The sequence below is a fragment of the Diceros bicornis genome, chromosome 1 (genome assembly GCF_020826845.1).
Source record: "Diceros bicornis minor isolate mBicDic1 chromosome 1, mDicBic1.mat.cur, whole genome shotgun sequence".
Lineage (NCBI taxonomy): Eukaryota > Metazoa > Chordata > Mammalia > Perissodactyla > Rhinocerotidae > Diceros > Diceros bicornis.
Window position 1 is genome coordinate 67,188,376 of NC_080740.1, and position 21,695 is coordinate 67,210,070.

The window sequence follows — 21,695 nt, forward strand, 5'->3', positions numbered from 1 at the left end:
TAAAAGGCCTGGGTGGGGCGGCCGGCGGCCGGGCCGGCGAGTTCAGGTGAGCTGTTGCTCGTCGGGGCGGCCGGCAGCGGCGGCTCCGGGGCCCAGCATGCGCGGGGGGCCCCGCGGCCACCATGTACGTGGGCTATGTGCTGGACAAGGATTCTCCCGTGTACTCCGGCCCCGCCAGGCCCGCGAGTCTCGGCCTGGGCCCGCAAGCCTACGGCCCCCCGCCTCCGCCCCCCGGCCCCCCGCAGTACCCCCGACTTCACCGGCTACTCTCACGTGGAGCCGGCCCCCGCGCCCCCTGCGGCCTGGAGCGCGCCTTTCCCCGCGCCCAAGGACGACTGGGCCGCAGCCTATGGCCCGGGCCCCGCGGCCCCCCGCCGCCAGCCCAGCCCCGCTGGCATTCGGGCCCCCTCCGGACTTCAGCCCGGTGCCCGCGCCTCCTGGGCCTGGCCCGGGCCTCCTGGCGCAGCCCCTCGGCGGCCCGGGCGCACCGTCCTCGCCCGGAGCGCAAAGGCGGACGCCCTACGAGTGGATGCGGCGCAGCGTGGCGGCCGGAGGCAGCGGTGGCGGTGGTAAGGACCCCTTTCTCGCCCTGCGCCTCCGGACGGTTCCCCTGGGCGCCGGCAGGTGCTAGGGCAAGGCCCGGGCCGCCCCCTGTCTGACCTCTGCCCTGGCCCTGCTCGGGTTCCGGGAGTGTGGCCTCCCTTACCACTCTCGCCCTGGGAGGCTGTTCTCTCAGCTTTCCCCTTCTGAATCCCAGCCTGCGGGAGCCTCAGTAAGCAGAGCCCATCTATCCATATAGACGAGGAAACTGAGACCCGAAGAAGTGAAGAAACGCGCCTTGTTGCGTGGCAAGGCCCGAACTAGAACGCAGATCCGCAGACTTTTATCCCAGGGCTCTTTTAGCAACCCTGGTTCCGGTCGCTCGCTATCCGTTTCTTCCACCCCATCCCAGCCCCTAGCAGAGGCTGCAAACCCACCCCACAAGGGACGATGCGTGATTGTGTGAACACGGGCAGGTCGCTTTCCTTTCCAAGTCTCAGTGCCCCCATCTGGACGGTGAAGAAGAGGTTGATGGGTCCATATCCTTTGGACTGAGAAAGAACCCTCTTTGGTTAGATGGGGGGGGGGTTCCCTACCTTACCGTCCCAGGGCCCTCCCTGAACTCTTGACCCTGGGGGAGGGGAGAGCAGGAGCAGTTGGGAAGGTGGCTGCTGTTTGGCCCAGAGCCTGTGAACCTCCTGCCCCCAGGCAGGCCTCTCTGATCCACCCTCTTCAAAGGCAGGGGAGGGGGCAGGACAAAAGCCCAGCTTTAATGAGGGGCGGCCTGACCTCCTTTATAGGTCCCCCCTTTGTCATGTAACAGGCTGCGCCTCGGCTCGGTAGTGACTCCTGTTGGCCGGAAAGTGAACAGGATACCCCATTGTCCCGACTGTGTCGGGCCTGTCCTGACAAAGGCCACCTGGCCTTGGGGGCGGGAAGTTGGCCTGCCCACCCTTTGATGTCCAGCCCCTCCTCCCCTTCCCCCAGCTGGGAGTGAGCCTGAGACTTCCCCCACCTCCTCTCTCTCTTCACCCCCATGTCCCCACACACGCCCAGCTCACCCCAGGGAGAGATGCTGTGGAGGGTTGATCAGTAGTCACAGGTCTGGCTGTAAACCGACCACCGTCTTGGGAGTCCCAGCGTCACAAGACCTCCAGTCTGCTTCCAGAAGCCTCAAAAGACTGGGGTTTATGCCCCAGCTCTGCCCCTCGTTCCTGTGGCCTTGGCTAAATAATAGCAGCTAACGTTTATGGAACACTTACTAATGGACCAGGCACTGACCTAAGACCTTGCGTGTATCAACTCACTTAATTCTTGTAGCATTAGCGTAGATACTATTATCACCCCCATTTTTAAGATGCAGAAACTATGGCATAGAGAGGTGAAATACTTGCGCGAGAAGGTATAACCAGTAAACGGTGGGGCTGGGATGTGAGCCCTGGCAGATTGACCCCCAAGCCTGTGCTGTAACCCTCTAGACAGTGTCTCTGAAATCAGGCGTCTTTTCTGGGTCTCAGTTTTACCATCTGTGACATGAGAGGGAAGGGTCTTGTAAGCTTTGTTTGAGTTACAAAAGGACTTTTTTGACAAATCTGGTGAAAAGTACAACTCTTCTCCCTAGAAAAAAGTGTTGCCTAGGGCGGCAGACCATTTCAGGGGTTCTAGAGGCCCCCAGAAGCTTTATCCATAAACCCTACCTGAGATGATGTGAGAGGAGTTGTCTGGGGGCGGCGGTTCTGTGTCTGTTCCCGGCTTTTCCTGCTACTCTATTCCAGGTGTTGCTTCCTGCTTATCAGGCGACTTTGGAGATGGAGGGGGAGATTCCCCAGGAGTGAGGACTGGCAGAGAGGCCATCACTGTGTGAGGGGCAGAGGGCGGACCAGCGGGGGTCAGAGGACTGGCGGGAGGGCTAGGGGAGCTTCCAGGGTGTGTGATGTCAGACAAATCGCCTTTCCTCTCTGGGCACAGGAGCTATGAGCCCAGCTCAGCCTCTGGTCTAGAAAGTCATTCGGAAACTGTTGTCTCTTGGCAGATAGGGGGCCTAGGAGTAACTCTGCCTTCCCCCTTTACTCCCAGAAAGTAGAAGGAAGGGCCAAGGGAGGTTTGGGGGCTCCCGAGGAAAGTGGCTGCCCCAGGAGGCAGGTCAGACCCATTCTGCCGGGACACAGGAGCCTTAGCCTTCTGGAAGCTAGAAGCTGCTGCCTGTCTGCCCAGGGGGCATCTGACCCTGACCAGTGCTTTTGAGATGGGGACAGAATTGGGGTGTAGTTACAGACCCTCCCTGAGAGAGAGGCCAAGCCCCTCCCCACTTTGGCCTCAGTTTCTCCTTCTGGGCAATGAAGATCCAGGGTCTTCAGGAGTGTTTTCGTGTAATGCTGTTGTCTGGGATGGCAGAGGGAAGGTCACTGCGTGCCGTCCACCCCCCAGCAAGTGTCGCTGGCCACCAGGTCTTATGGTACCCTTCTTCCATAGAAGAAGTATGCCAGCACCTTCTTCCTCCTCTGAGCCTCTAGCCTTCTAGAATATCTGAACTAGACAGAGACCGGACGTACAAATGGGGAACTGAAGCCCAGAGACTGTAAGGAATGTTCTGCTTTCACACAGGTGGAGGCTGGGCTGGGAGAGATGTTGGATGAGTCAGTTAAAGATTTTGCCATGGTTTCCTACCATATTTAGGGCAAAATCTACACTCCATCTTGAGGTCTGCAAGACTGTAGAGCATCAGCACCTGGCCCTTGCCTACCTCCCTGACCTCACCCCTCACCACTCTCCTCTTGGCCACCAAGCTCTAGCCACTCTAGCCTTCTTTTAGTTTCTCAGATGTGCCACGTCCTACTAGGGGTCTTGTGGATATGCTGTTCCCTCTTCCCAGAACCCTCCTTCCCCTGACTCTTTGCAAGCCTAGCTCCTTCTCACCCTTCAGGTCTTAGCTTAATGGTCACCTCCTCAGAGAAGTCCTCCATGATTTCCCAAGGAAGGCGCCCCTTATATCCATTGATAATCTTTGCTATGTTTCTTTCAGAGCACTAACCCTGGTTTCAATTTACTCACTTACTTATTTGTGTATTTCTGTTGTCTATTCCCCCACAACCCACCAAGATAAACTTATACCCATGAGGTCCAGAGTCATGTCTATTTGACCCGTCACTACATTCCAGGCATCCAGCCCAGTGCGTGGCATTTAGTAGGTGCTCAATACATTTTGAAGAAGGAATGAACAGGGCAAGTGTGAGGAGTAGTAAGACCACTCTGGGAGAAGAGGGGAGAGATGAGATCTCGGCTTTGACACAGGTTTCTGAGGTCCCAGCCCTGGAGTTGGGACCCAGGACTGTCTAGTCGAGCAGTTCATGCCAGTGGTGGAAGCCTGGTTGACCATGTCTCCCCACTGGGACAGTACTCCGTCCTCACCTGGGGAATTGGCATTGCTCAGGCTGGGACGAAGAAGCCAGCCTTATCCTAAGGAGGGGAAGTGAACATGGGGAAGATGAGGGAGAGGCTGTTATGTTGTCCATAAACAGAATATTAACCAGTTCTGAGTGATTACTGTCGCCTGCCTGATGCCAGGGTAGGAGTTGACTACCAGGGGTTCTATTTTTTTGTCTTCCCACTTTGCATCTATAAATATCAGCATTTTCATTAGGATCATTATAAATCATCCTTCTGTCGAAGGCTCAGCCGCCAATTCCTCGTGAATAAACAGTCCTTCACAGGTTAATGGCCCATTGAGGGGCTGAGGTCCCATACAGGTAGGGAGATGTTCACTCAGATGATGAGGCTCCTGCAGCAGGTTTAGATCTTGGTTCAGCCCCTTCAGCTTTCAGACGGAGAAACTGAGGCCCATGGAGGGGATGAACTCTCCTCTCCCCACCACATTCTGGACTCTGTCCCTTGGCCCGTTGCCACAGCTGCCCACCTGGCCTCTCTCTGATGCCCCAGCTGTCTTCTAAACCATTACGAAATGTACCTTCTCAAGGCATAACCCCTGCTCAAGAGCATTCCATGGCTCCCCACTGCCATGGAATTGCCATTTCCTTTCATGCCATTTCATTGCTATGAAATCCAACCCTGTTTCTGTGGCATTCAGAGGAGCCCTCTTGAAAACTGACCTCAACCCACTAATGAAGCCACTCTCCCACTAGTTTGCCTGGATACAGTGATGCTTACTGGGGACAGTTAAAAGCTGGACTTGAGAGCCTCAGACCTGGGATTGAATTTCTGTTAGAAGCTGCATTAGCCTCAGGTAAGTTAACTTGGATCATTTCTCTGAGCCTCAGCTTCTTCCACCAAACATTAGGATAATAATGGGATTGCACTTTGAAGCAGGAGTGCCTATAAAGCACAGCCCTGTAGGTGTGGGCACACAGTAGGTGCTCAGTGCACCAGTGCCTGTGACCATCTCTGCCAGTTCTTAGCAGGTGGACGCGAGCACACACCTCACACTCCCTGCCGCTCCAGTCTGGGCCCCTCAACCTGAACTACCCTCCCTTCCTTCTCCTTCATCTTCACCAGTTCAAATGCTGCTCCTTCTCCAAGGTCACCTCCTCTAGGAAGCCCTCCTTGTTTCCTTCCCCTCCAAGCAGTGTATCAGGCCCTTGTTTTAACAACATTTACCACTGACTGTCTTATTTATCCTTGCTATCTACCATGTTATCCCCTCAAGGACCAGTCCTAATCAGTCCCATTCTACTCACCAGGCTTTGCCTCTAGTAGGAGCTCACAATAAAAGTGATAACTGGCATCGCCTAAGTCCTTACTGTGTGCCAGGCACTGTGCCAAGAACTTTGCATGGGTGAGCTCACCTCAGCCTCATAATGACTCTAAGAGGTATGAGGATCTATTATTAGCCTCATTTTACGGATAAAATTAATGAGGCCCAGAGAGGGGAAGGTGGCTTGCCCAAGCTCACACAGCTAGGATGTGGCAGCACAAGGTTCAAACCCAGACTCTGCAGCCTAAGCGCATCTATCAACTAAAGCAACACACCGGGCACAGGAGCCCGAGACCCCCTCCCCATGAGCATCCAGGTCCAGGTGGGGAGAAAGGAGGCTGGTCGGGGAAGAGCTGTAAGAGGCTGGAGGGGGAGGTGGCACAGCAGGGGCCAGGCTGTTTAAAACTGGTTCTCAAGGCAGAAGCTACATTTGACACCTCGTCTCTCAGATGTAGCTGGGAAGGGGATGACCCAGTTAGAAAGTGGCAGAAGGCTTTTTTTGGTTGGGTGTTTTTTCCCCTGCTTTGGCAGATGCTGCTGTTGAGAGCTTAGGGAATCATTGTGAAGGTCCAAAACGGCTTTGTTAGCAGCAGGGGCTGGCTCGTCAGTAGGAAGTTATCTTCATGGGCTGGCCCCTCAAGCTTCTGTCCTGGAGCTCCTGGGATTTGGAAACCACATTTGTGTCTGGAGTCAGGTCCATCATCGTGTTAATGTGCTAAAGCCACACTCACCCCTCGAGCTTGTAGGGGGTGCGTAGATCCCTCTGCATCAGTGGAGAGAGGGAGCGGGTGTTAGTGAGAGCCGAGATTGATATTCCAGGCTCAGCCTCCTCCAGTGATTTCCCATTGCTCTTGAAATCACATCCAAACCCCTCACCCCCAGGCTTGGAGCTCTGCTGGCGGCTCCAGCCTCATCATATGCCTTTCTCATTCATTCATTCATTCATTCAGGCAGGCAGGCAGGCAGACGGTAATATTCTCTAAGTGTCTCTTCTAGGTGCTGGGGATTCCGGCCAGAACAAGGCAGATAGGATACTCTCAAGGAGCTGGCATTGTCTGCCCCTTACTCTGCTACTCTCTGCCTTAGGGCCTTTGCACATGCTGTTCTCTCTTCTCGGAATATTCTTCCTCATTGGTGACCAGGAAACCTCCTTCTCAACCTTCAGGTCTTGGCTTAAATGTTGCATCCTCCAGGAAACCTCCTCCAAGCTAAATAAAGTAGGTCCCTTTACCCCGTCCCTGCCACTTAATCTAGCTCTCAGCTCTATGCTTGCTTTCCTTTGTAGTAATCACAGTTTGTAATTATTTCATTTGTTTGTTTTTAATCTGCCCCCCCCACCCCCCATGAAGAGGGGAATGAACTATTTAACTGAGTGTCTACTGAGCATCTAGCACAGTAATAATAATATGAACTGGTGTCTATTGAGTACTCAGCAGTTTTTCAAATGCGGGTGTTTCTGACCCCAGACTGCACATTTCTGGGTTAGATTAGTGGCTTTGACTAAGGCTGTGGGAGCAGTGGAGCTGGACAGAAGAAGGTCCTTTGGAGGCTGAGCAGAGCAACTGATGGATTGGATGTGGGGAGCCGGGGAAGTGCCACCTGGGCTTGTATCTGAGTGGCTGGAGGACGGGGGCCCGTTTCTGAAGTGAGGAAGACTAGGAAGCAGTGGGCATGTGTTACGTATTCGACAAGGCTTCATCAAGAACTCGCTGTGTGTCAGGCACTGTTACAGCGCTGGGTGAGCAAGATGGCATGGTCTCTACCTTCACGGAGATACCAGGAGCCAGGCACTGGCGGGGAGGGGATTTGCCGAGGTCACACAGTGAGCTTGAAAAGGGCTGGAGTCCAGAACCTCTCCCCGCACCTCCACCTGGAATGTGAGACTTCTGGACCCACGCCTACAGACGGTTAGGCAGGGCCTTCACTTCCAGACTAGAGGAGGATGACCAGGGTAGGGCAGAGGCCTGAAAACGCCACCAGGAAACAGCTCAGAGAGGCCTCAAGTTGTTCAGCCCAGGAGAAGACTTGAAGGGACGCGGTTGCTGTTTGCAAGTCTTAGGAGGGCTCTTCTGGGCCCAGGGCATCCCCTTATTTTTGGTGTCCCTGTGGAAAAACCTAGGAAGAATATAAATGGGTGGTGGATGCAAGAACAGGCTGCTCCGCAGATAGTAACAAGCACAGTCTGGTAGGTATGCTTAGACATGGGTGGGCATCTGGTCCTTGATGGGAGTTTGGTCCAGCAGTGTTGTCCAATAGAATTTTCTGTGATGTTGGAAATGCTCTATATCTGGCTGTCCCCTATGCTAGCCGCTACTGCATGTGTCTCTCGAGCACTTGACATATGGCTAGTGTGACTAAAGAACTGAGTTTTTGATTCTGTTTAATTAATTTAAATTTAAATAGCCACACGGGGCTGGTAGCTGTCCTATGGGACAGTGTAGGAAAATCCCTCTCAAGAGTTCCTGGAATGGTGATCTGTTCCGGATGGGCTCCCTGTTCCCTACGGAGGACTCTCTCCTGCCTCTTTTGTCTCTGCTGTCATCTTCATCTTCATCATCGTCGTCGTCATGCCTAGCTTTTATTAATAATTAGCTTGTTGAATAGACGGTCACATCCAGTCTCCACAGCTACCATGTATAAAGGAGGTGTGCGTGTCCTCATTTTACAGATGAATCAACTGGGATTCAAAGAGCTTCGGTGACTTGCTTGGGTTCCCACCGCTGGCATGTGGCCAGGCCGGGTTAGAACCATTGGGTCTATCCGACACTGAAGTTTCTGTCCTCTTCACTGCCTCCCATCACCAAGCCAGTTGTGGACCTCCGTGAAGAAGATGGGGCAGGGGATGATGCAAAGGAGGCCTGGGAGGAGGAGGGTGCAGTGATGACTGAAGGCTGAATCTAGGAGGGAGGGTGACCGTGGGAGGAGAAGCTTGCCTAAGGCCGCAGGGCTCCTGCGTGTGGCTGGCCAGGCCATCCTCCCCTCACCCCACTCCCCGTGCCAGCCTCACCCCTACTCTGGGGCTTGAATGGGGAACTGTGACAGAGCAGCCTGGGACTGGCAAATCAGCCAGCACGAGGACCTGATCGTGGGCCGATAGAAAGCCTTCTGGCCCAGGAAGGACATCTGTCCATCATCCAACTGGCAAGGTCAGGGCTGCCTCAGCAGAGGTCCCACCTCCTAGAGGTACAGATGGGGAAACAGGCCCAAACTGAACATCGCATGTCCATCTGGAGGCCTGGCCACATCTCCCCACGCCCAGGCCAGTGTGTTCTTTGCCCTGAAGCTCCCCATCAGGTTGCATTCCTCCCCCTCCCAAGGGATCCCTCCAACATGTGCTGCTGCAAATAGCTCTGTTCTCCTTGATGTCTCCATGCTCTTTGCCCTTTACAAACTGCTTTCACCTCCAAAGCCCAAAGACCTACAGTCACTTCAAGTCCTTCAGCTAAAGATAGTCAGACCTGGGCCTAGGTTCTTAAGGGAGGGCTCAGAGTTGCACAGACCTTCAGAATCTACAGGGCCCCCAGAGCTGACACCCCAACCCTCTTCTGATACACAAGAGAAACTGATGTCCAGAGAGGAGAAGGGACTCACTCAAGGCCACACAGTTGGCACAGAACTGCAACCAGGACCTACTCATGCTAGCTGGTGGTTCAGAATACCCTGGTGGGCTTGTTGAAAATAGCATGGAGATCAGGATACGGTAAATCTGGGGTAGAGCTGGGGACTATGTATTTTTAACAAGCTTCTGTGCATGCGTGTGTGCATATGTGTGTGTGTGTGTGTGTGTATGTGTGTGTACTGGGGAGGGGATTTTGATGCACACCCGGTTGGGCTGGACCACACAGGGAGGGGTCATGGAGAGTTCGGGGCTGGATCTGTGTTTCAGACACTGAGGGCCAGAGCTGGCCATGTCATCCTCCAGGGCCACAAACCCAGCAGGAAGAGGGCAAAGGAAGTGCTGACCCAAAGGCCACTTGATTTTCCTGGAGCCACCCACCCCACCCTGGGAGCGGAGGCTGAACTCTGTCCTTGCCTGGCCCAGGCTGGATGGGGAGGCCCCACTGCAGGCCGCCATGGTTCCTGTTCCTGTCTTCCAGCTGGACAGGGGACTCTCAGACAGGGAAATCGGTCCTAGAATTCTTTCAGCAACAATAACAAACACAATCAGAGAATCAACAAACACTGGGAGCTTCATGTTTCCAAGTTGGAAGGGACCTTATAAATAAACAGTCTCGTCCAACACACCACCCATTGCCCAGATCCATTTCCCAGCATTCCTGCCATATGGCTATCCCCCCACGTTTGGAAATGAATAAGATCTGCCCTTCCCCACACACGTACTACGTGCTACGTAGTAGCTAGGCACCGTCCATCCATCTCAAGTGATCCCCCATACACCCAAGGTTTGGAGATAATTATGGGAGACCTTGTACTGTGTGATAGGTTCTAGTGCTGTTACTGAGGCTGGACAGACCTGGGTTTAAACCCCACCTGCCGGATGTGTGGACCCCTCTGAGCCTCAGTTTTCCCATCTGTAAAATAGGGATAACAGTTGCACAACTTCATAGATTGTTGAGAAATACATACAAAGTGCCTGACACATAGACATGTTGGCCATTATTAAAATCATAATTATCCCCATTTTATAGATACAGAGAATGAGGCTCAGAGAGGCGAGGCGACTGTCCTAGGTCACCCAGCCAGTGAGAAGATGCACCTCACAGCCCCAGAGGTCTGCTAGCCCAAACTGCCATGTCAGGGTCACCTAGAAAGCTATTCAAGTATCAAATCCCATTGCAGCTGCACTGAATCCAAATTCTCGGGCTAGAATCTGTGCTTTTAGAAAGCTCCCCAGGCAGTTCCTAGGCTGCTGGTCAAGCGTTTGGAACTGTTAGCCTGTAGCTTCCCAGGGCCTCCACTGTGCTCACTTTCAGGAAAGGGGAATTTACTACCTCCCTGGCAGCCTGGTGCACATGGATGGGCCAGTCCTCATGTCCCAAAGCCAGAGCAGAGAGAAAGCCTCTCATCTGGATGAGTTATCCAAGGCTCTTTCCTGCTTAGCTCACCCCTGAAGAGCTGGGGGGCTCCCCACCCACTCCCACTGGCATCTGGCCCAGAGGGTTATTCATTAGGTGGCTGGGAGCGGCTGGCCCCCATCAGACACCTGTTACAGGAGCCCGGACTTCCCCCTTAGCCCCAGCGTCCCAGGGGCCTGTAAATCATTCACCCCGGGCCCTCTCCCCTCCCCGCTGCTCTCACGCACCTCCCTGCTCCCTCCCTCCTGGGCTCCTGGGTGGCACAGGTGCTCATGGGAGGGGGAAGGGAGGGTGGCTTGGGGCAGTCAGGAGTTCTGGCCCAGAGCTGGGACTGGAGCCCAGGGCTCCGGACTGTCATTAAAAATACAAACTCACATCTGCACGTGGTAAAAATTTAAACATCCCGGAGACTCCCTCCTACCTGCAGCCCCTCAGCCTCCAGTTCCCTCTCCAGAGGCGGCCCCTGTTATTGGCTCCTTGTATGTTCTTTCAGAAAGAACTCTGGGTGCACAAACATGTATGAGTGTGTGTGTGTGTATTCCCCCATTTTTATACAAAAACAGTAACATACATTCTATTCACGACATTCCATGTCTTGCTTTTTTATTTTTACTTAGCAATTTATCTTAAAAATTGCTCCATATTGGTATACATGGAGCTTTATAATTTCTTTTTAATGACTGCATGATGCTCCCCTCCCTGGATGTGCCATCTCCTATTTAACCAGTTCCCTACCTGTAGATATGTACGTTGTTTTTGGTCTTGTGTTATTTGAAATAGCTACAGCTGTGGGCATTTATCTGCGAGATCAGTTCTTGGAAGTGGGATTAGTGAGTCAAAGGATGTGTGTGTGTTAAATGTGCCTAGATATGACCAAGTTGGGCTCCAAGGAGGATGTGCCACTTTATCCCTCCCTGGACAGCTTATGGGATTCCCTGGTTCCTGGACCACACAGTGTAATATCAGACATTTTGTTCCTTGGCAGAGCCATTTTCTTAGCAATAAAATTGTGTACTTTGAGCAGCTCCACCAGATAGAAGTTGGCCAACGGGTTCCTGAGCCCACCAGCCCCTCTCCTGGGCCCAGAGAGGGGGCGACAGGGCAGAGTCTTCATTACAGCCTTGCTAGAACAGAGAGGAATAATTATGCAGCCAAAGCCCTATCTCCCATCTAGTATCCCCCCTAGCAACCCCCAGGGAAGAGCCAGGCTGGAGGTCAGGACACCTGAGCCCGCGTTCATACCACTACCAGGCAGGATGGCCCTCAGCAAGGGCCCCTTCCTGAGCCTCAGTTTCCCCATTTATGAAATGGATGTGATGGATCCCCGCTTGCTCATCAGAAGGGATGGGAGTGAGAGCTGGGTGCCTGAGGGAAAGGGGGAAAGGGTGTCTTCATCATCGCTGTTTGTAATCTCTTAGCTGAGGTGTAGGTGGGCAGGTCATCCCCTGACCTCAGGCTGTGAATCTTCTGGGCCTTTTCAAGGGCCCCCAGCCTATGGACCGCCCAGTCCCAGCAGCCCAGGCCTCTCAGGGGCCTGCCCTCACCGTGGTCTGGCCCCTCCCTTCCCAGAAGTACAAGTAGATGGGCAGTCTGCTGTTTGAGCTTCTGCTGCCAACACTTAGGGGGGCTCCATGGTGGGCTCCGTGGACCCTAAACCTGACGGGGTGAGGGTTGTGCACGAGAGCAGGGAGCAAGAGCGCTAGACCAGGTGACATGGCCTTGGGCAAGTCCATGCTTGCCTGGGGCTTCAGTGACCCTGACAATACAGGGAGGTTGGACTGGAAGGACTCACAAGGCCTCTCTTATCTGGACCTCCAGCAGCTGTGTAACCATCCTGAACCTCAGTCTCTTCATCTGTAAAATAGGAAGAGACTAAACTCCCATGACCCCTTCCAGCTTGAGCCCAGTGAACCCAGTGGGGCTGTGGATTCAGAGGTCTTCTGGGCTCTGGTGGTGGTGGCGTTAGGCTGAACTGTTTTTGAATTTTCTAGGCCAAGGAGGGGCCCCATCTGGAGCCAAAGCCTCAGCAGCCACTCCCTTGTCCCTTTCCTGGGCCAGGCCTGGCCAAGGGCCGAGGTTGTCCCATGCTGCGTCGGGCAGCGGGCTGAGGTCAGTGGATATGGAAGCGTCCAGTGCGGTTCTGCCACTCTGGCAGGAAACCCAAGGAAAGGAGCCCAGGAACATCTGCTGTCTCTTGTTCTTCACACAACCATTTGGCTCCTGGGAGCCCAGTGGCTGTCCTGCCAAGCTGCGTGGGCTTGGGATGGGGCGGGGCTAGAACAGGGCTGGGGGTACTTAGCACAGGGCTGCTGGGTGACAGGCAGGCCTGGGGCTGCGACCCAGGGAGGTGAAGGCCGGCTGTTGTGGGGGCACCTGAGTGAAGTGGGAGGGGGTCGAGGGTCATTCAGAGACCCGCCGTGCTCTGGTGGGAGGCGTGCGTGGATCTGAAAGTGCTGGCGTGTGCCTCCTATTTATAGCTTCGTGCTCAGCTTCTTACGAAAGGAAGCTGGTGTCTAGTCAGGCCCTCACACTGGCCAGGCCAAGCATGACTCCTAATATTCTCTCCAGACAGACCTCTCACCCCCACCCCCAAAGAGCCCTGACATTAACCCCAGAAGGTCCTCAAGTCCAGTTCCCAGCCCCAGGCTGAGCCCCGTACAGAAGCCAAGCCACCGCCTTCTCTCTCCTGGGTTATTGCAGGTCTCTGCACTTCCCCCGTCCTCTCGCCAATCTGTTCTCCATGCAGCAGCCAGCGTAATATTAAAACCTACGTCAGACCTCATGTCTCCACTGCTTAGGCTCCCATCCCAGACAGTGAAACCCAGAGTCCTTTCCATGGCCCATAGGCCCTGTACAACCTGTCCCCTCCCCTTGGTCACTGCACCCCAGCCTCACCAGCCTCCTCACTGTTCCTCAACCACATCAGACCTCAGGCATGCTCTCGCCTCAGGACCTTTGCACTTGCTGTTCCCTCTGTCTGGAGCCCTCTGCCCCAGATATCTGCATAGCTCTTTCCCTCACCTCCTTTAGATCTTTGCTCTAATTCCCTTTCTCAGTAAGGCCTTTTTGGACCATTCTATTTAAAATCGCAACCTCTCTCCTCCCTAAATTTCCAGTCCTCCTTCCCTGCCTTCTTTTTCTCTGAAATACTTATCATCAGTTAACATATCAAATATTTTCCATATTTGTTTTATTTTTTCCCATCTTCCTCCACTAGAACCTAAGCCTCACGAGAGCAGGGAGTTTTTGTTTTGCTCACTGCTGTGCCCTAGCTCTTGGCTCACAGCAGGGGCGGAGTAAATATCTGTAGACTGAGCCGCATCACTGCTGCTCTGTGCCTGGGCTCAGGCGGGTGCGTGGGTGGCTCTGGGCAGACCAGTCCCCAGCCCCCGGCGCAGCCCCAGCTCAGGGCTTGGTGTCCAGGGCCAGGGCCTTTTGAGTACCTGACAGGTCCAGGGGCTGCCAGCCGTCTCAGTCCTTTCTGTTTGACTTTGGGGCCAGCAGCTGCCAGACATTCTACAGGAATTGAGGAGCACACGCCCAGGAGAGTTCCAGCACGCTCCCTGCTTCCGCCTCTGCCCTTGGTGGCTCTTCCCTGCTCTCTTCTCGTGCACAGGAGAAAGGAGCAGCTGCCATCTCATTAGTCTCGACCTACCCTGCCAGGTGTCCCTCCATGTCTCTGGTGCTCATACCTGTGGTCTGATGACCCCCTAATTAGAACCACCTGGGAGCTTGTTAAAAATGTGGATTCCAGGGGTCAGCCCCGTGGCCAAGTGGTTAAAGTTCCGCACACTCCACTTCGGCAGTCTGGGATCGCAGGTTTGGATCCCGGGCGTGGACCTACTCCACTCGTCAGCCATGCTGTGACGGCGTCCCACATACAAAAAAATAGAGGAATACTGGCGCAGATGTTAGCTCAGGGCTAATCTTCCTCAAGGCAAAAAAAAAAAAAGGAGGAAGATTGCCAACGGTTGTTAGCTCAGGGAGGATCTTCACACACACAAAAAATAATGATGCAGATTCCACCCCCAGGCTTTCTGATTCACAGGGCCAGGACGCCCTGGAAGCTGTGTTTTTCACAAGCTCCCAGAGTGTCTGTCGCACAGCCACATCCTGGAACTGCTGGGTTAAAGCTGGTGGAGCTGGCGATCCGAGCAGGGCTCTGGGTCAGGAGACCTGGATTGAAACCCCAATTCCACCAGCAGCTTGCTCTGTAACCCTGAGCAAGCTGCTTCCCCTCTCTGAGCCTCAGTGCCTCCCCAAATGGGCATGAGAGCAGTACTTGCCTCCCAAGGTGGGAGTCTCCAAGCCTGAGTCTGGGGGAGTGATTGTCACCCCTGGGGCTGGAGTGTACGTCCCTCCCCACTCAGGTCCTCCTTCAGGGGCCTGGACTGCTCTTCCTCCTGGGGGCCCTGCCACCTCCCTCTCCCCATTCACCTCCCCTCTTGGCCCCCCTGCTTCTCAGGTAAGACCCGGACCAAGGACAAGTACCGCGTGGTCTACACCGACCACCAGCGCCTGGAGCTGGAGAAGGAGTTCCACTACAGCCGTTACATCACCATCCGGCGGAAATCAGAGCTGGCTGCCAATCTGGGGCTCACTGAACGGCAGGTGTGTGGGTCCCCTGATCTCAGCCACAGGAGCAGTACTGGGAGTTGGGCCTCCGGGCTGCCAGATTGCGGAGCTCAGTTGAGGGAGTAGAACAGAGAGGTTGAGTCTCCTGGCCATGGTCACGCAACACACCAGAAACTGAGCTGCTGCCAAATCCCCCCCCCCCTCAATGAAACCCAATATCCCTGACCCCCAATAGGGGGATAAAGGGATCTGATTAGCTATGGGCTACAGCAGGCCATGGTCAGTGCTGTAGGAGGTCTAAGTGCTATTTAAATCCAGAGGAGGGAGCCGTCACAGAGAACAGGGAAGGCTTCCTGGAGGAGGGGTGTTAGAGCATGGCCTTGGAGGATGGGGAGGAAGAAAGTTATAGAGAAAATTGTCGTGAGGGTAGGGAGCAAGTACTAGAAGGGGGTAATGTGTTCAGGGCCCGTGACTGGTCTGGGCGGCTGGAGCAGGAGGCAGGCCACAAACACCGTGTCGAGAAATGGGCTCAGCTGTCCCCCCTCTCTTCCTCTTGCTCCGTGTCATGTGGTCTCCCCACCACCTACCCCATCTCTGTTCTCCGATCCCACAGGTGAAGATCTGGTTCCAAAACCGGCGGGCAAAGGAGCGCAAAGTGAACAAGAAGAAGCAGCAGCAGGAGCAGCAGCCCCCACCGCCGCCTCCGCCAGCTCACGAAGTCACCCCCACCCCCGCCGGCCCGCCCCTGGGGACCCTGTGCCCCAGCTCTGCCAGCCTCCTGGGCGCCTCCTCCCCGATGCCTGTGAAGGAGGAGTACCTGCCGTAGCACCTGCCTGCCACCTGGGCAGGGCCTCAGGTGCTGGGGATGTGGCTCCTGGTGGGGCCCAGGAGGCCTGGTCTGAGTCCCAGCCCTGCCACTGACCTTCTGGGTAACCTTGGACAAGTCACCCTTCCAGCCCCTGTGTCCCCTTGGCCCATCTGAGCAGTGAGCCTGTTGGATAAAGACCTTTTCCAGCTCCTGTGTTCTAGGCCTCAGGGGGAAAAGGGAGCCTGGGGGGAGGTTGCAATCCTCGGAGGGCTGGGTGAGGGGGCCTCCCCTCGTCCTCCATAGGTTCAAGGGTAGGAGGCCACTGTAGGGACCAGACTGACTCTGGAGAAAGGGGCTGGAGCTGAGAGAAGATGGAATGCTTGCAGACCAGGCCCTGATGGGGAGGAATGTGGTCAGCCCACACCTGCCTCTTCCTGACGCCTCACCCCTCCCGGCCCCATCACGGCATGCCCTGGACCCTCTCCAGGCTGGATGCAAACCACAGAGCCCACAGGATGGGGCCTGAGGGAGGGGCTCTGGTGACGGCCCCTCTGGGTTGCAGAGCTGTCTCCCCTCACTACATTCTCAGTAGGGCTTCCAGATGCGGGGGAGGCCCCCAGAGGGGGACAACGGGGCAGGGTCCACCCTGCCAAGTTTCTACCACCCCACCAGCTGTCCCTCAGGGCCCAGGCCCCAGGGAGCCCCCGGAGGACTTTCTCAGAACCAAGCAGAGCTCATAGCCGGGCAAGTGTTGTACATAGCGTGGGATCTCTGGGATGCAGCTTCAAGAATAAATTTTTTTTCTCTTTTTAAAAATGTATAAAAATTATTATACGTAGCATTAAAGAAAAATGTTGAAGAAGTATAAATCATCCTCACCCTTCCCTGACACGTAGCCCCATCCATCTCTGTAGGCCTGCAACAAGGTCACCTTTAAAATGCATTTGGAAGATCAAAACAGGACATTGTTAGAGTGAGTCTATGGGACTGTGTAAAATTTCAAATCCATTTTGTAAGCAGAATCATCAGACTCAATATATCAGTCTTTTGAATTTTTCAGATACTTTAGCTGAGGTTTTTCTTTTAACAGATGACATCCGTTGGGCACCCCCATGTGCTAAGTGTGGCCGGGCCCAGGGAATGCACTGTCCGTGTCCCCCAGAAGTTCTCAGTCTCAACTATGCTCTGGGCATCAGGGGAGCAGAGCATCCTGGGAGTCCAGAGCGGCTCCCAGCTTATCTTGGAGGGCCTGGAAGGCTTCCTGGAGGAGGTGCTGTTTGAACTGAGGCCTAAAGAACTAGTAGGTGCTGTTAGGCCAAGAAGGGAGGAATGGTAAAAAAGAAGATGAACAATATGAACTTAAAATATAATTTTTTAAAACTCCTGGGAAAAGCTGCTATTCTCATCTCCCTTTCAGAGGTGGGCAAGAGTCTGCTACCGGGGGCCTTCACTCCCTAGAGGGCTCCCGTGCCAGCTGCCTGCCCCTCTGTTTACTGTTCTGGGAGGTGGCCCAGCCATAAAAAGTGTGTGCAGCCCGCCTGTCTGCCCTTTGCCCCTGGGTCACATGACAACAATGCATGAGGTGGATCCGGTCCCCACACAAGCCCCTGAAGGCACTTCTCTCTCTCCTCCCACTGGTGGCCTGGGAGACACCGTGGCTTCACTGCGGAGGGTGGACATCAAAGGCATGGGAACCAGGTGGTACCAGGTGAAAGGACCAGGGGTCCTGGAGCAGAGGGAGTGGGTCAGTGGAAGGGTGGCTGGCAGTGAGTGAATATAGTTTTCTGATCTTCAAAAACATTTGCTATGTGACCCTGGAGTAACTGTTTCCCCTCTCTGGGCCTCCTTTCCCATCTGTAAAACTGGGGAGTTGTTTACCGAAAAGAAATGGCTCTGGGCAAGTAAGTTTGGAAGTCCTGCAGACTCAACTGTTTGGGGAGAGCACAGTGGTGCATTAGCACATCAAAGCCTCTGACAAGTCCCACAGCAAAGAAACCCCTTGAATTTTTTCTTTAATCCAGGCTTCCCCATACTTTGCTACCCAGGAACCCCTTACGAGCACCTAACAGCACCCCACTGAACACCGCACACTCTGGCGTGTGGGCATGCTGTGGGCTGAGGGCCATGCTTCAGCTGGGACTCTGTTCAGCAGCAGATTCTGTTGTCAGAGGGCCCGGGTTCCAGCTTGGCTGCTCCCAAGCTGTGAGACTTTAGGCAAGTCCCTTAGCTTCTCTGAGCCTCAGCCTCCTCATTGTCAAATGGAAGTAAAATACTCTAGCTTCTCTTAGAATTGTGCTCAGCACAGGGCCTGGGACGTGGTCGGTACCGTGTTTTAGCCACGGGGCTATTGCATCCTAGTGTGAGATTTTAACCACCCCCATCCCCAATGCTGAGGACAGATGGTGACTGGGAAGATCTGAGGCAGGACAAGCCTGTCCCCAGCCACAGGAAGACCTCTGCCTGGCAGGAGGTCGGTGGCCAGGCCTGGCGGGCTGGGTGAGCTGCAGCTGCTGCCCACGTGGGTGGTCAGAGGGTTGGGTGGGGCCGCAGGTTGGGTTGGCGATCACCTGTCAAATGGTGTTTGAGCTCCGTGAAAAAGGAACTTTTTATCTAAGACAACTTCCAAGCAGTGCCACGGGCTGCCTTGTGAGGGAGTGAGTTCCCTGTCACCCAGAGTTCCAGCAGAGGCTGGGGTGTTGTAATGGCTCAAGAAAGGGACCCCTCATGTCCTGTCAGACCCTGCAGCCTCCCTGGTGCTGAGGTGTTCTCGTCATTTCAGGAATGGCCGATGCTGCTTCTGCTCTGCACAGAGCGATTTTATGCTCCCCCTCTGCTGGGTGGCCAGCCCTGTGCTGGTGCTGGAGACCGGGGGTCTGGACAAAGGTCAGATCTGGCCTGGCCTGGCCTCCAAAGGCCCATGGCCTGGTCATGGCCTCTAGCAAATCAGAAACATCACATCAGCACTATGTTTTGCATACAATTTCCCCAATAGACCCCTAATGGCAGCATGAGAACCTCAGTCTTGTGGAGGAGCCGGTGGAAAGGGCCACAGCTCAACTCTAGGGAGGGACTCAGGCACAGGGCTGGGAGTGGAGTGTTTTCACAGAGGAGGTCTCCAGCAGCCCAGGGTGTGTGTGTGTAATAGGTTGTGTTGAGGGGACTGGAGGATTGTGGAGCTCTGGAAACCAGCCTGGCTCCTGGCTGAGATGCCCAGGCCAGTGGGAGGCAGAACCCGGGAGAACAGCAGGCCTAGGACAGGGTGGCTTCAGGGGCAGTCCTGTCCCAGCACAGCTGCTCCGGAACCACCTTCTCTGGATCACACCAGATGGACTAGCAGTCTGGATCCTCATTTGTCACAGTCGCCACTTGCCGGTGAAACAAAACACACGCTCTATAGCGGTCAAGTCTGAACGTTCAAGCAAATTCAAATGTTTATTTATATGCATTTAAAAATATCTCTCCATATAATAAAAGGAAGTACTTTTTCATCTAACACCTTCCTTAAATCAGCACACATGCCACTTCTGGTTTGATGTCAGACCTAGAGAAATAGAAGAGAGAGAGAGGAGGGAAGGTGGAAAGGGAGACAGATTGAGTATTTACTGGTTTGGGTTCCCAAGCAGTTGTTCTGCTAAGTAGTACCCCACCTTCCTCTGGGGCGGGGGACAGGGGACAGGGGACAGGGGACGGTAGCGGCAGCAATTGTCAAAGGTTCTTGGTAGCTGAACTCACGGCCAGTTGTATGATCATAAAACTCGAGCTTCAGTGGGTGGATTGACTTATGTGGACAACGTCTTCTAGAAAAAATTGGGGTTTTTATTTTATGAAGTACAGACTTTTCCAACAAGGGCTGTGGTGATGGGGGAGAGGATGGCAGACAGGTGTGATCTGGAGGGCAGGGCCCGGGTGGGGTCAGATGCCTAGATTCCAGGCCTGACCCCACCTCTACTGCACAGAGTGATTTTGCAAGTCCTGCCTCTTCTGTGCTTCGGTTTCTCCATCTGAAAGGCGTGGGCCTAGAACCCATTTGTACTGACAACCCCAGTGACTGTCGCTGATGTTCAGGGGTCACCCCATGATGTGTTTGCTTGAGGAAAGTTAAAGTCCCAGCCCTGTTCCCTCCCCTACCCCAGGCTGGCTCCCTGCAGGGCTGAATCTAGGGGAGCAAGTGTTGCTGGGAAGGAGCCATAACGAGGCCAGTCACCCAGGGCTCCTGAGCCAATGCCTCACCCCAACTCCCCATTCCTGTGGTTCTCCGTGCCTTCCATAGAATCTACAAACCCATGTGCCAGTGGGAAGAGGTGGTTCAGCAAAGCTGTGCCACCTGTCCTGTAAGAGATGTGGTGACAGGCCCTGGAGTAGGTGGGGTGGGTCCTGCCTGGGCCTCCTTGGATTCAGGAGCTGCTTTGTCTGCAGGCCCAGAGATTCAGTGCTCTGTGTGAGCTTGTGCATGCGACTTCACCACTCTGAGACAGTTTCCTCAGGTGCAAAATGGGGATGCACAAACTTGTCTTCCCAGGCTGTTGGGGAGAATTAAAAATTAGGTATTGAATATGAGTTCATCTAATGCACACCACAGGGCTCAATGAATGCTCCTTCCTTTCACATTCATGGCCGAGGGGCTCCTCCCTCCTGGGTCTGGAGAGCCCTCAGCCTGCCCTGTGAGGCCATGCTTAAAGGAAAGAGCAGCTGGGTGGTACCTGGGGAGGAGAGGTGGGCCCGGACCCAGCCAGGCCCTTTGTCCAAGCCTGTGCTTTGATTTAAACTCTTCCTGCCTCCTTCCAGGCTCCAGGGGTATGAGAGGCAGCAGACAATTATCCTCGCTCTCCCCAAAGGCCTCCCCACGTTGGCTGATGGTAGGGCGGCCCTATGATTTAGAGTCTGAACGGTGACACTTTTGAGAGTGAAAGGGGCATGATTCGCAATGCAAATGTCGGGTCCACTAGCATGTACTGGTTCCGTCCCACAAACCAGTGCATATGATCATTTCCCATCCTAGCCACGGGCTCACTGGACCCTTACCACACTCCGAGAGGTCAGGCAGGCATGGGCTGGCTGATGGCCCATTTTAGAGATGTGAGATTGTCACAGTCCCAAGGTCATACCGCTGGTGGACAGGAACCCTGGTGCTCGTGATCTACGTCACAAACCAACACAACAACACAGTGGTGCTTGCCCTGTCCCTTCCCCTCGCCCAAACCTCCCCGTTTTGCTTTCATCCCAAGGAAGGGAGTGTGCAGGACCACCACCAGCCCAGAAGTTTCATGAAGTCTGCTTCTGTCACTAGTGTCACTCACTAGCTCGGCGACCTTGAGTGAGTTACTTAACTACTCTGTGCTTCAGTTTCCTCATCTGCAAATTAGGGACAATACCATCTGCCTCTCCAGGTCACTGTGTTGAGAAAACAAAACCTAGCTCAGGATCTGGCACACTTTAGGTGCTCAGCAAATATTGGTGGATTGGATGATTGGACAAATATCTGCCTAATGGCTGTTGTTCTTTTGTTGGCAGGAGTGGGAAACCCACAGTCAGTCAATACACGCTAACTGAGCCCCTACCACGTGCCAGGCCCCGTGCTGAATGTTTTCTATGCACCATCTCCTTGAATTCCTCACACGTTATAAAGGAAGTAAGATTCTTATCCCCATTTTCCAGATGAAGAAGCGGCAGTACAGGGAGCTTAAGTGATGGGCGCAAGGTCACACAGCAAAGAAGAGGAGGCACTGGGCTGCTAGCGTCCGTGCGCATGGCCTGCCTCCCTCATTGCTCAGCTGGAGAGCGGGAAGCCCAGAGAGGGCAGGTTAATCGCTCAAGGTCACGCAGGAGACGGTGGCCGAGGCTCCAGACCTCCGAGAGTTTCCGTCGCGAACCCTCCCCCCCCCTCACGCGCTCGGGCCCCTCCAATCCGCAGCTCTGCGTGCGGGGGCGCGCGCATCCTCCCTCTGTCCGTCCGTCAGCCCGTCTGTCTGGGTGTCTACGCGGGCGCAGCCGTGCCCCCCTCCCCGGCCTCGAGCGCTGCCCTGGGAGA

General features: G+C 54.6%; 1 protein-coding gene across 1 annotated transcript; it reads left to right on the forward strand.

Moving 5' to 3' along the window:
- Window positions 1–56: 56 nt before the first annotated feature.
- Window positions 57–16,483, forward strand: CDX1 (caudal type homeobox 1). Its single transcript, XM_058543978.1, is given in 5 exon segments — window positions 57–248; window positions 250–369; window positions 371–569; window positions 14,750–14,895; window positions 15,473–16,483. Coding segments are annotated over 5 exon segments (804 nt in total). The 5' UTR covers window positions 57–122; the 3' UTR covers window positions 15,686–16,483.
- Window positions 16,484–21,695: the final 5,212 nt, after the last annotated feature.